The sequence below is a fragment of the Chanos chanos genome, chromosome 10, assembly GCF_902362185.1.
Source record: "Chanos chanos chromosome 10, fChaCha1.1, whole genome shotgun sequence".
In the NCBI taxonomy this organism is placed as follows: domain Eukaryota; kingdom Metazoa; phylum Chordata; class Actinopteri; order Gonorynchiformes; family Chanidae; genus Chanos; species Chanos chanos.
Window position 1 is genome coordinate 2869351 of NC_044504.1, and position 13990 is coordinate 2883340.

Genomic DNA, 13990 nt, shown 5'->3' on the forward strand with positions numbered 1-13990 from the left:
GGGTGATGTGTGTGTGTGTGTGTGTGTGTGTGTATGGTGTTAGTTTCTGGGTGATGTGTGTGTGTGTGTGTGTGTGTATGGTGTTAGTATCTGGGTGATGTGTGTGTGTGTGTGTGTGTGTATGGTGTTGGTATCTGGGTGATATATGTGTGTGCGTGTGTGTGTGTGTGTATGATGTTAGTATCTGGGTGATGTGTGTGTGTGTGTGTGTGTATGGTGTTAGTATCTGGGTGATGTGTGTGTGTGTGTGTGTGTGTGTGTGTATGGTGTTGGTATCTGGGTGATGTGTGTGTGTGTGTGTGTGTGTGATGTTAGTATCTGGGTGGTGTGTGTGTGTGAATGGTGTTAGTATCTGGGTGGTGTGTGTGTGTGTATGGTGTTAGTATCTGGGTGATGTGTGTGTGTGTGTGTGTGTGTGTATGGTGTTAGTATCTGGGTGATATATGTGTGTGTGTGTGTGTGTGTGTGTGTATGATGTTAGTATCTGGGTGATGTGTGTGTGTGTGTGTGTGTGTATGGTGTTAGTATCTGGGTGATGTGGGTGTGTGTGTGTGTATGGTGTTAGTATCTGGGTGGTGTGTGTGTGTGTGTGTGTATGGTGTTGGTATCTGAGTGGTGTGTGTGTGTGTGTGTGTGTGTGTATGGTGTTAGTTTCTGGGTGATGTGTGTGTGTGTGTGTGTGTGTGTGGGTGTGTGTGTATGGTGTTAGTATCTGGGTGATGTGTATGTATGCAGTCCCTGCCCAACACTCTGTCTGTGAGTACAGTCCCACTCTGCCTTCAGTGGACTGATAAATTTGAATGAACTATTAAAGAGTACTAGAATAGGGATGATCGTTAACTGCTGTCAATACACATTTGAAGATCTTTGGTAATTTTAGGCCCTACCTTCTTAATTTAAATGCCTTTACTTGACATTTTCTCACAAAATTGAGGTCTTCTCTCCTTCTGCACTTATGATCAGCACCAGGTCAATCAGGATCTGCAGTGCCATCAAATGACCTCACAAAGTGTACTCAGCTAAATGCAGAGTTCCTCAGGGTTTGATTTTAGGTCCAATTTCTTTATTTACACACCTTTACTTGATGATTTCACCCGCACCCTGAGGTCCTCAGCTCTGTGTATTGAAGCATCTCTGGAGAGATACAAGAGTAAACATGTGTATGCTTTGAACCACTGGAAACATGGGGAACATCCACAAAACAGCTACACCCTAATGTCTGAAAGCCTTTAGAAAAGGTCTCTTAAAAAACAGGTATTGCACGCGGGCCACTTGAGGTAAAGAGCTGTAGGCAAAAGGGTGGATTCACTCCTTCAAAGCAAGAATCCAGACCTGGTAGTTAAACCTCCTGTTACCAGATGGAGCAAAGTATGCAAATCACACTATGCAAAAGCTGATGGGATGGAAATGTCTGTGTTATATCTACATGAATTTGTATGACAAGAGCACACCAAAAAGCAGTCTGTGCTTCCTCTGCAGCCAGAATTTTGTAAAAATTAACTTACAGTTGATTAACAATAAAATCTAACAACCCGTAAATGGCATAGTGTCTCCACTACATACACAAATCAATGTGAGCAATCATAAGCACATATACCAGCCCCGAAACTTGACTTGAATCAATACCCCTCAGAGATGGGGGGGGGGGCGGGGGGGTCAGTAGATGATATACTGTGTGTGTTATTGTGCTTTCCATCTCACAATGAGGTTAACTCTGCCAAAGCCAAACAGACCAGGACATAAATCCGTATCTCTGGGAGCAGTCTAGCAAAAATAACATTTCCAAGGACCGTTGTTGACAAGACACAAAAACACACAGTGTTTTCCCGCCCATGCCTTTTGCCCCGCAGTGCGGGGACAGTCGGAAGAGACAGGAAGAGCAGGGATTCCTCGGGCGCGTCTGTGAAATGAACTGGGAAGCGTCTGTTCCGATCAGGAATGCCCGGAATCCTGTAGTCTCAGTACACTACCTGCTGTGTCTCCTTTGCTCGATTGCTGAAGACATTTTAACTGTATTCATAATACATTTGTATAACCCTTGGTGTGCTGTGTTGAGCTGTTACATTAAGAGAGGTTCCCTCTGGTTGTGAGGAGTCCGTGGCAGTTGAAACTGTGTCCTCATCTGCAGCTCAAGACGAAGACCTGACAGGAGTTGATAGTCAAACAGACATTTTTCTGAACTTAATCAGGCATTTTCAGACACACTGTGCCAGATGGATACTAATAAGTAAATTTCAGTATGTATTGTGTTCTTGTAACTGTCTTGATTACCTAATTAAGCCTCAAAGGGGTCAAAAATAGGAAAACTGTGGTATAAACTTCTCTCTCCTGGCACTGACAAGTCAGCTGGTGTATGCTGAGGCTTCAGCCTTGTATTTCCCAGTTTATGTGTATTTATTAACGCAAAACATAACGACAGCAATGACCAAATCAACGAAAACCGATTGGAAATAAATTTGCCGGAAAGTAGCATTTGAGTTTAACAGTTTTTAAAAGGCGTTCACCCCTGTGTGGTATTAGGAGACACCCTCTCTGTGGCGATTTCAGCAGTTACCTCGTCTTCAGTGAACTGGAGTGAACACAGACGTTACCACTGACTCACCATTAAGGTCGACTACTTGTGTTGAGAGAGAGAAGAGAAACCCCAGGAAATCACTGCAGACACGGACTCTGGATTTCTAGTTTTGTGATATAAATTATTTATTTACATTACAGAAAAAAGACCCCACCAAGACAAACAAAGCAACTATTGTAAATATTACCTATAAATGTAACCACACAGCAGGCCTCTCATTATTTTTGTGTTATTCTCTCTGCTGTGTCCTGGACCACAGGCACAAAGGCATCGCGTGTTGTCCCCCTGTTCTCCTCCTTCCCCAAATATTGCACCGTCCACCGCCTCCCCCCTTTGCCTTCTCAGATCCGTGACTCCGCCCGGTGCGACGCCCCCTGTGGGGGAGCGACAGGGGGCGCGGGGTAGGCTCCGTCCTCGCTCCATCTCTCCGGCCGTGCAGCTCTCTCGCCTGGGGGGGGGGGGGGGGGGGGGCTCAGATGAGTCGGGTGGATGCTCGCATGGTGTTTTCGGTGTTGTAATGCGTGGTGTTCTGCTTCTGACGCTTAATCCTGTTGGTCCGAGGGCATTTCCTGCGCAGACGGGTAAATAAAATGAGAAAACGACACCGTGTCTTGCTGAACGCCGGAGCGAATCATTCAAATGGACAGGAGAATGTTGGCAACTATGGTTGGCGGTTTATCAGTTTATATATTAATTTATAAGTTTATAAATGAATTTATCAGTTTATAAATTAAGAACTGTTACATCTACTGACACAGCACCTTTATTACATCACAGCAATAACACAGAACACAAGCTCTCTGAATGCAGGTGGAGGTGTTTCATTTCAATACATTATCAGGCAACATGTCGCCACCTATTGGTCAAAAGGGTGAAATGAAAATACGCCTCCTGTTCCCTCTGTGTTTTACATTGAGATCATTAATAAAGCAGAATAAAAGACCGTTAAAGCTCTAAAACAAGGGGTAAAAATGATTAAAAGATATAGAGCTATCAAACACAGCCAAAACACACTCACACACACAGACACATGCACACACACACACACACTTACTCAACTAGCCTATTCACTTCTCTCCGTGCTGCATTTAGTAATCAGGCACTTTGACACAAATTTTCAAAAAGGGCATTTTCCACACTTAATACACAAGAGGACAAGGAAGGGTTTTATACTACAACTTCTGAAGATGCCAGTCATCCACTGTTCCACTTGTTCAAAGCAAATATATTCATATTTCATGTCTGCATTTGGCATTATTAAACATTCAGTCCTAGATCCGTACAGATCATCAGTATTCACAGAGAGACAGAGAGACGCTGTAGTTCACAGCCTGGTGGGTTTGACCCTCCTGTTCTAACTGACTTCTGCCTGGGAGACTTTCATTCAACTCATCACAACATAATGACATATACCACTTTAAAACACGCGCAGAGGGATTTTTTTTTGCGTGTTTTGGTTTTCCTCTGATGTTTGGTCCTTTGACATTAGCTTGGATCTTGAAGGTTTTGAGAACTTTTTTTTTCTTTTGCTCCCAGCTCCCCAGAGCTCTTACCTCCAAAGCTTTGAACAAGAAATTGAAGAACAGCAAATTCCCTCGGATCTGTGAGTTGGTTGTATGCTGGGAAGCCAACACAGTCTGACAGAACAGACACGGACATGGCCGCTATGCTGCTTTCTGTTAGAAAAGTCTTCAAGCTTTTCACTAACGTGTGACTGAAAACTCTTGACCAAAATCCCCCTTAAAACTTTTTAAAACCTGTTCACATGACCGGACACATGACCTCAAACTCACCAGCAGATCCTCCAATCTGGAGGCAAGCACTGTTACTGAACTCTCTCTCTCTTTCTCTCTCTATCTCTCTCTCTCTCTCGCTTTCTCTCTCTATCTCTCTCTATCTCTCTCTCTCTCTCTCTCTCTCTCTCTTTCTCTCTCTATCTCTCTCTCTCTCTCTCGCTTTCTCTCTCCACTCTCTCAATCTCTCTCTCTCTCTTTCTCTCTCTATCTCTCTTTCTCTCTCCACTCTCTCAATCTCTCTCTCTCTTTCTCTCTCCACTCTCTCAATCTCTCTCTCTCTTTCTCTCTCCACTCTCTCAATCTCTCTCTCTCTTTCTCTCTCCACTCTCTCTCTCTCTCTACTCTCTCTCTCTCCTCTTTCTCTCTCTCTTTCTCTCTCTCTAATTCTCTCTCTCTCTCTCGCTTTCTCTCTCCACTCTCTCAATCTCTCTCTCTCTCTGTCTCTCTCTCTTTCTCTCTCCACTCTCTCAATCTCTCTCTCTCTTTCTCTCTCTCTCTCTCTCTCTCTCTCTCTCGCTTTCTCTCTCCACTCTCTCAATCTCTCTCTCGCTTTCTCTCTCCACTCTCTCTCTCTCTCTACTCTCTCTCTCTCCTCTTTCTCTCTCTCTCTCTCTCTCTCTCTCTCTCTTTGTCTTCTCCCCCTTTCCTGTCTAGTTTGAAACAGAATTCTGTGAATACACCATACCAAACTGCACTGAGTTAGGTGTCCTGTAAGTAAGATTCAGCGGTATATGGGTAAAGGATGTTATTGAGAAGTGGGAATGACTTTAATTGCTGTTAACACACACATACACACACACACACACACACACACAGCCCTCATGGGCACTGACCTTTAGCTGAATGTTAAATGTGTGATTCGGCAGGCTCTAGTGGATTTACTCCCCTAGCATTCCATAAAAAACTGTTTGTGTGAGTGGTGTGTGTGTGTATTTGTGTCTCTGTGTTTCAGTATAATGTTTGTGTATGACCTTTCTGGAGTTCTCCAAGTATGCAGTTCTCCGTGTGTGTGTGTGTGTGTGTGTGCGCATGTATATGTTTACGTTCAAATTCAAATTCAAATTCAAATTCAAATTCAAATTCAAATTTTCACACAGCCATACACAGTGCAACGTGCAGTGAAATGCTTATTCTGACTGTCTGAATGATAAAAAGAGCAAGACAGAGATGAGGATAAAAAAAAAGAAAAAAAAAAGAATATACATAAGAGAATAAACAGAACATAAATAGAATATAACAGAATATAAAGAATGTAATATAGAATGTAATAATATAAGGGAGAATTAAAAATACAGTATAAAATATATAAGAGAAGGTAAGACATGGGAGCAAAGTGCGGATTTGTGTGAGTTTGTATGTGTGTCTGTGTGTGTGCGTGTGTGTGTGTGTGTGTGTGTAACTCACCGTGTGATACACAACACCACCACACAGATGATAGCGACCTGCAGGGCTCCGATGATGGAGGCGATGAGGACGTAGCGGACTTTTCCTGAACCCGGCACCACATACAGCACATTATAGTCCTTCGTGTCACACTGTGGGCCGCTGAAGCCTGAGTGACAGCTGTACAACCAATCACAGCCAAAAGAGAGGAAGACCACTGTGAGTGACAGCTGTACAACCAAACAGCAATAAAACACAGAGAGACAAATATGGTTATATCTCAATGACTCAAATGAATAAAAATAGAAACACTGTCTCTGTCCTTTTTTCATTTTTTTTTTTTTTTATGAACACTTTCTCATGTTCACTCCCTGTGAGAATGTTTGTCAACAGATGAAAATGAGCAAGACAACAACCTGTTTAAGATGCGCACACACACGCGCGCACACACGCACACACACTCATGCTTGCACATGCAGACACATTAAGTACTGTGGCAGTGAAACAGGTAATGCCTATTGTATGCCTGTAATCCTGAGTGAACAGCAGGGGGAGGCAGAGACTTATGTTTAGAGCTCCCTTTCTCCCTCTCTCTCTCTCTCTCTCTCTCTCTCTTTAGCACTCACATCGTACCTGCAGGATGGTGTGGAGAGTAAGTTGGGATATTCGCAGTCTCCATGGACACAGTAATTTTTATAGTGCTCAGGACAGGGAATATAGAGACCTCTTGCCACTTCTCCTGTCTGGTCCTGCTTCTCTTCTGAGCATAACACACACACACACACAAAAAGTCATCACCGATGAATGGCATGGAATACATTTGAAACAGAATTTTCAGGTTTAAACGAAAATGCCAAGTCACAGAGCGATGGCTTTGGCTGGCTCATCTGAGTTGAAGAGCGGGTCTAGGTTAGGCTTTCGTGTCTCACGAAAGTCAGCTGTCAGATTCTCTCAGAGCAGACGTCTGCAGTTCTGAGCCAACAGTTTATCCTGCAGATGTCAACCCAAAAAATGATCCATCTCATCTATTAAAATATATACACACGCACACACACACACACACACACACCTGTGTAGTCTGTCCTGGCAGAGTGTCCGTCCTCTGCTTTCGTCCCAGTCATCATATCACCTGGAGACATAAATCACAGTATAGCATAAGGCTGTGTTACCGCCGCACTGTTACACACGTTACATGTTACATGTGAAACGTTACATGAGCTGGTTTAAAACAGAGCAATTAGAGACTGCTGTTCTGCAAACGTACCACAACTCAAATCACGACAGCCCTCAAGATTCAAGCAATAACGGCTATTTAAAGATAACAGGAAGTGTGCTCTCCATTCAACACTGCCTTTTACAATTCTTCATTCACAGAGAGTACGTCATTAAGGGCAATGATTCTCATGGTAGATAAAATACAAAATTACTGAAGTAACAACAGCAAAACCAATTTTACTGTGTATTTCTATAATTACTCTCAATCTTCAGCTCTCTTCAGTTTTGAATTATTATGGGAATATGAAACAACACAAAACAAAGGGGGGGATTGCCAGAGGAAAGAAAGAGAGGAAGAAGGAATGAAAGAGAGAAAATAAGGGATGAGAGGGTCAGCGGTGGAGCCTCACCCTGACAATGTCCGAGGAATTTGACCTCGATGCGCTCCTGTCTTTGACACGACGCCTCTTTGACCTGACAGGGGTTGTCATAGGAACGACCATCTGAGGCACAAACTGGGTTAAAACTGATGTGGGAACAGTCGATGTTGCACACGCACCTGCAGGGAGAGAGAGAGAGAGAGAGAGAGAGAGAGAGCAGACAAGAGAGTCACAGCTGAATCTCAGTCAAATCACTCCAACACTCGTCAGCTTAGACTGCATATCCCAGCTACCCAAAACACGTTTCCAAAGGGTCTTTAAAACCTTGGAGCGCTTCTATCGGAAAAAGAACTGTACCCTTGCACATTGAGCCTGCCCCTCTATGCAAAACAAAAGCACTCAATCAACATCTCTTCTGGCAGGGTGTGGCCTTGGTCTGCTTCAGTCTAATGCATACGTTCGCATTATCAGTCATGTATCTCTCGACCAGCCTGATCAATCAAACTTTTGTTTCTTAAACGTTTCCACCAAAATGCGACGGCTCTGGAATCCCCAGCATCCGAGCTGAAATGATTTTATACGTCCACAAAACCTCTCGTCCTCTGCATTGCCCACGTCAGTTTACTGTGACACAGTCGGACAGACAGATGTGCAGTGGACGAACGATTGCTTAAAACAAACTGTTCTCTTCCTCGCGCCAATTAAATTTAATCCAGTTCTTTGTTGGCTGTGATGCTTTGTTGTGTAAAGCCTCTTAAAACCAAAATGTCCATGTCTAATGACCTAATTACCACAGAGAGATCAGACTGTGCCGTAGATGCACTTTTTCTTTCTTTTTCTTTTTTTCTTTTCTTTTTTGTTTTGCTGCATTGGTTGCATTGGGCTGAGAATAAGTACGGTCTGTCCACAGAGACTCGGCCGTCAGCAGAATGACAGACAGGAATCTAGGTGCTTCAAAAGGCAAAACCAGAAAATATCAAAGATGTTAAAACTCCTGAAAGACAGCTTCAAAATCTAGATCGCATGTAATTGTTGTGCTGCGTTTTACTTCGGAACACCGTTCTCTTAAAAATGACAACTTCACCGACAGGAGATGAACAAAACCCAAATCCCTTTGGTATCTGTCTCATATCATATCACACTTTGGCAAACAATCTAGTATAACATGGTCTAATGACTCATAATAACTTGGCAGATGCCTTTGTGTTTCTTTAAGCAGTGAATCTGAAGGAGGTTAATAACTGTGTCATACTAAGGAGTTTTCTCTTCCTTTTCAAACTCACTGTGGGGCACCGACGCCTCTATAGCCATTGGCTGTGAGTGGAGATTAAATTGGCTCAGAATAATTAGTCTAAAAGAACAAAAGGACAGCTGGTCTTCAGGGCTGGATTTCCAATCGACGCACATAAGCTTGTTTTTACATAAGGGGTGGAAAGTGTGACCAAAAGCCCCCAAAAGCGTCACACTGGCGTGGACTTGGCTGGATTGTGGCGTGTTGGGTCTGGTTGTGTGTCGTGTGCGAGGGGCGTATAATTTGGACGGTTCGTTCGTCGCGAGACCGCGGCACAGACGGCGTTTAGCAGTTGAGCGGGTACTGCGTGATGTGTGAGAGCATAATGGGTGTCCCTGTTTCCCAGTTATCCCAGTGGAATCTGCCGCTGCAGCTTTGATGTGGCCTGACTCCTTCAACTGACTCCCCTCTGCTTCCCAGACATTCATTAGTGAGCTTTTAATGAGTGTCTGCAGAGGGGAAAAAAGTTATTTAAATTGTAAGTGTATGTGTGTGCGCGTGTGTGTGCGTGTGAGAAAGAGAAAGTGAGGGGTGTATAAAGCATTCAAGGCTTTTGAGAGTGTGTGTGTGTGTGTGTGTGCGCGTGTGTGTGTGTGTGTGTGTATGTGTGTCTGTGTATGTGTGTGTGTGTGTGTGAGAAAGAGAAAGTGAGGGGTGTATAAAGCATTCAAGGCTTTTGAGTGTGTGTGTGCGCGCACGCGTGTGTTTGATGTGCCTCTCCTACAATGACATTCACAAATGTTATTGTATTCAAGTTAATGTGGTTGCGCAAGTGCTGTTTAGTGTGTGTGCGAGAGAGAGAGAGAGGGAGAGAGAGGGAGGGAGAGAGTGTGAGAGAGAGAGAGAGAGAGAGAGAGAGAGAGAGGGAGGGAGAGAGAGATAGAGACTGTAGCCCATCTTGTTTTATTTATGGTGTGTTTGTGGAAATGTGACAGGAAGTCTGTCGACATCTTTACACACAGGTCATGATTCCACATTTGTGTGTGCATGTGTGTGTGTGTGTGTGTGTGTGCGCGTGTGTGTGTGTGCATGTCTGAGTGAATATGTGTGAATGTGTGTGTGCATGTGTGTGCATGTGTGAGTGAATATGTGTGCATGTGTGAGTGAATATGTGTGAGTGTGTATATCTGCTATGAGTGTGTGCGTGTATGAGTGTGTGTATATCTGGTTTGTGTGTGTGTGTGTGTGCATGTGTGTGTGTTTGTGTGTGAGCAGGTCGTCCACAGAAAGCGTGTTCAGCGGAAAGGCAGAGGGGTAGATTGCAGTCCTGGGACAGTTTCCTGCTGAACAGCTCTCGACAGCGACACTCTAATTATAAATCTGTCATTATTACGTTTTCCCTTCATTTTCCGACTGCCTCATCTGAGCAACATGTTTCCAGTCTTTTGATTTTTATTTAGAGAGAAAGACAACTTGCAAAATACAAAGGGACTTTGTGGGCGGTTCTGTGTTATGACTATACAGTTTGTTTGTTTGTTTATTGGGCACTTGTGTTTATGCTGGTCAGTAATGATGTCATTGATAGAGTGGCTTTAAACATTTAGTAGTGCTGAAGAGGGATGGTAAATTCTGGAAAAACAGTTCATTTACTCAGACTAAAGGAGAGAATGCTTGGACTGAAATACACTGTCAGTGGATGTAGCAGTGTAATAGTTCTGGAGAGGAAATATTTGGAACAAGGATGAACAAATCAAACTGAAAGCGTTCTCAGTTTTCAAAAGCTACACACACACACACACACACACACTCCAGTTCTCTCTCCTTGATGTCTTTCTCCTTCTCTAATGCAAACACAGGGACATTGAGGCAGAAAATGAAAGGCAGACTCATTAAAACACACTCACGCACACACACACACACACACACACACACACACGCACACACACACACACACATGCTTGGAGAGGTTGGTTCCCCAGAGTGAGTGTCAGAGTGGCTATAATGCAGGATAATGTGTCCAAGGGATATGAATATTTAATGCCTACTCTCACTTTCCCTCACATAGGCACTACTGCAACTCTGCACTGCATCTGCACTCGCCACACACACACACACACACACACACACACACACACACACACACACGTGCGCACACACACACACACACACACATACACACACACACACTCACTCACTGTCTCTCACTCACGCACACACATATACACACACACACACTCACTCACTCTCTCTCTCTCACTCATGCACATACACGCACACACACACACACACACACACACACACACACACATACACGCACACACACACAATAACACTGGTTGCATAGAGGGTTTCTGTGAGAGTACAATGGGGAGACAGTGTTTATTTTGTGTAAATATTTTCATGTGTGTGTCCGTGTGTGTGTGTGTGTGTGTGTGTGTATGTTTTTGAGTGGATGTGCATGTGTATCATGTGAGTGTATGTACGTCTGTGTCTGTATGTGTATGTGTGTGTTTGAGTGCGAGTGTGTGTGTGCGTGTGTGTGTGTGTGTGTGTGTGTGTGTGTACGTGTTTGAGTGGATGTGCATGTGAGTGTATGTATGTGTATCATGTGAGTGTATGTACGTCTGTGTATGTATGTGTATGTGTGTGTCTGAGTGCGAGTGTGTGTGTGTATGTGTTTGAGTGCAGGTGAGTGTGCGTGTGTGTTAGAGCGTTTATCTGTATAACTGAGAGAACATGTCTTATTGATTTGTAAGAGCTATGTGGTTTCCTCGTTATCTTAACTTTGCAAGAATTGCCTGCAGGCATCCTGTCGGAATGCACCTGCATTTTACTGCCACTTTAGCCAGTGTGCTCACACACACACACACACACACACACACACACACACACACACACACTCAAACACACGCACACACGCACAGACACAGACATACATACACTCACATGACACACATACACACACTCAAAAAAACACACACACAAACACACATTCAGAGCTGACACCAGACTAAGCACCTGTGTATGTCTGTCTGCCATGGCTGTATTGAAAAGCTCAGCTATTGCTGCTACATACTACACTGATTTTCTTCTCACTCTCCACTTCTAATTTGAATGCAATGTGACAGAGAGAGAAAGAGAGAATGAATGACCAATAGAAAATGATGGAGAGAGAACGAGAGAACGAATGAGAAACAGAAAGGGACAGAGAGAGAACGAGAGAATGAACGAGAAACAGTGAAGGATGGAGACAGAACAAGAGACTGAGAGAAAAACAGAAAGGTATTTAGAGAGAGCGAGAGCATAAAGGAGAGATAGTGAGAGGTAGAGAGAGAGAGAGAGAGAGAGAGAGAGAGAGAGAGAGAGAGAGAACGAGAGCATAAAGGAGAGATAGTGAGAGGAAGAGAGAGAGAGAGAGAGAGAGAGAGAGAGAGAGAGAACGAGAGCATAAAGGAGAGATAGTGAGAGGAAGAGAGAGAGAGAGAGAGAGAGAGAGAGAACGAGGGCATAAAGGAGAGATAGTGAGAGGTAGAGAGAGAGAGAGAGAGAGAGAGAGAGAACGAGGGCATAAAGGAGAGATAGTGAGAGGTAGAGAGAGAGAGAGAGAGAGAGAGAGAGAACGAGGGCATAAAGGAGAGATAGTGAGAGGTAGAGAGAGAGAGGTAGAGAGAGAGAACGAGAGAATGAGAGAGGAAGATAGAGACATACAGGGGTTTTTCGGCAGCCAGGCGCGTCGGAGTGCCACTCCCATCTTGGGATGCCCCTGCATGACTGGAGCGAAAAATGCTGTGGAACAGTAGGCTAAGGCCACACAGGGACAGAGACGACAGACAAAAACGGCCCTTTGTGTTGGTGGAAAGCCCCCGATTCTCTGGCTGTCACTCAGTGGGTTTTGGGGAAATGTGCAGAACCGATCATCCGTGTCAAAGCTAAGATCCTAAAGTCTAAATGGGCCGGGGGAATTTTAAGCAGACCGACAACGCCTCTTTCAATTTCTCACTGCTCATCTTCGGAATGCTGTCCGAATTCCAGCGCCGACAGGGCAACACGGATGGAGTGATCGATGGCTCCGGCACATGACTTCTCCAGAACTAGCCGTGACGTGGGGTGCATTTCACGTCCTCTCCAGGCTGCCGCGTTCTGGCGTTTGCTCTGTTACTAATGCCCTCTGGTCTGACCTGCTCTAATGCCCTCTGGTCTGACCTGCTCTAATGCCCTCTGGTCTGACCTGCTCTAATGCCCTCTGGTCTGACCTGCTCTAATGCCCTCCGGTCTGACCTGCTCTAATGCCCTCTGGTCTGACCTGCTCTAATGCCCTCTGATCTGACCTGCTCTAATGCCCTCTGGTCTGACCTGCTCTGATGCCCTCTGGTCTGACCTGCTCTAATGCCCTCTAGTCTGACCTGCTCTAATGCCCTCTGGTCTGACCTGCTCTAATGCCCTCTGGTCTGACCTGCTCTAATGCCCTCCGGTCTGACCTGCTCTAATGCCCTCTGGTCTGACCTGCTCTAATGCCCTCTGATCTGACCTGCTCTAATGCCCTCTGATCTGACCTGCTCTAATGCCCTCTGGTCTGACCTGCTCTGATGCCCTCTGGTCTGACCTGCTCTAATGCCCTCTAGTCTGACCTGCTCTAATGCCCTCTGGTCTGACCTGCTCTAATGCCCTCTGGTCTGACCTGCTCTAATGCCCTCTGGTCTGACCTGCTCTAATGCCCTCTGGTCTGACCTGCTCTAATGCCCTCTGATCTAATGCCCTCTGGTCTGACCTGCTCTAATGCCCTCCGGTCTGACCTGCTCTGATGCCCTCTGGTCTGACCTGCTCTAATGCCCTCTGGTCTGACCTGCTCAAATACCCTCTGGTCTGACCTGCTCTGATGCCCTCTGATCTGACCTGCTCTGATGCCCTCTGATCTGACCTGCTCTAATGCCCTCCGGTCTGACCTGCTCTAATGCTGCTCTCCACAAAGTCTCTCATCATTAAAGCTAGTTAATCAGCTCGCTAACGCATGCATGCATGCATGAATGTATGAATAGATCGATGAATGGGCATACAGACAGACAGACATGCAGACAGACAGATAGGTAGGTAGACAGGTAGGAGAAAGTGTTCCACGGGCAGTGAGACAGCACAGAGGCCTACACACACTGTCTTGTTTCTGTTCTTGTCTATATCCTCACGTACTAATGCCTTCTTTTTCAGTAAAGTTCTGCTTACAGATTCTATGCTTACTAGAGTGGTGCTGTAATATATTGTCACAGCCCAGCCTTTACTAATATAATCTTATAATCTCAGATTAAGACTACAGAGCCTGTGGATGCACTCGGACTCTCACCATACATCCTCAGCGTCCACGTCACACTCCGCCCCAAACTGACAGATGTCACAGGTGGACGTCTCCTTCTGGCCG

The 13990-nt window shown here is 45.0% G+C and overlaps 1 protein-coding gene across 1 annotated transcript in view; it reads right to left on the reverse strand.

The window, feature by feature from the left end:
- Positions 1-3047: 3047 nt before the first annotated feature.
- The window catches only part of tmeff2a (transmembrane protein with EGF-like and two follistatin-like domains 2a), a 60744-nt gene continuing 49801 nt past the window's right edge, over positions 3048-13990 (reverse strand). Inside the window, exons 5-10 of the mRNA XM_030787230.1 lie at positions 13916-13990; positions 7380-7528; positions 6824-6883; positions 6388-6511; positions 5776-5934; positions 3048-3144 (exon numbers count right to left, since the gene is read on the reverse strand). The exon at positions 13916-13990 is cut by the window's right edge and continues 22 nt beyond it. Coding sequence (XP_030643090.1) covers positions 3048-3144; positions 5776-5934; positions 6388-6511; positions 6824-6883; positions 7380-7528; positions 13916-13990 — 664 coding nt within the window. The remainder of the gene's footprint in view (positions 3145-5775; positions 5935-6387; positions 6512-6823; positions 6884-7379; positions 7529-13915) is intronic.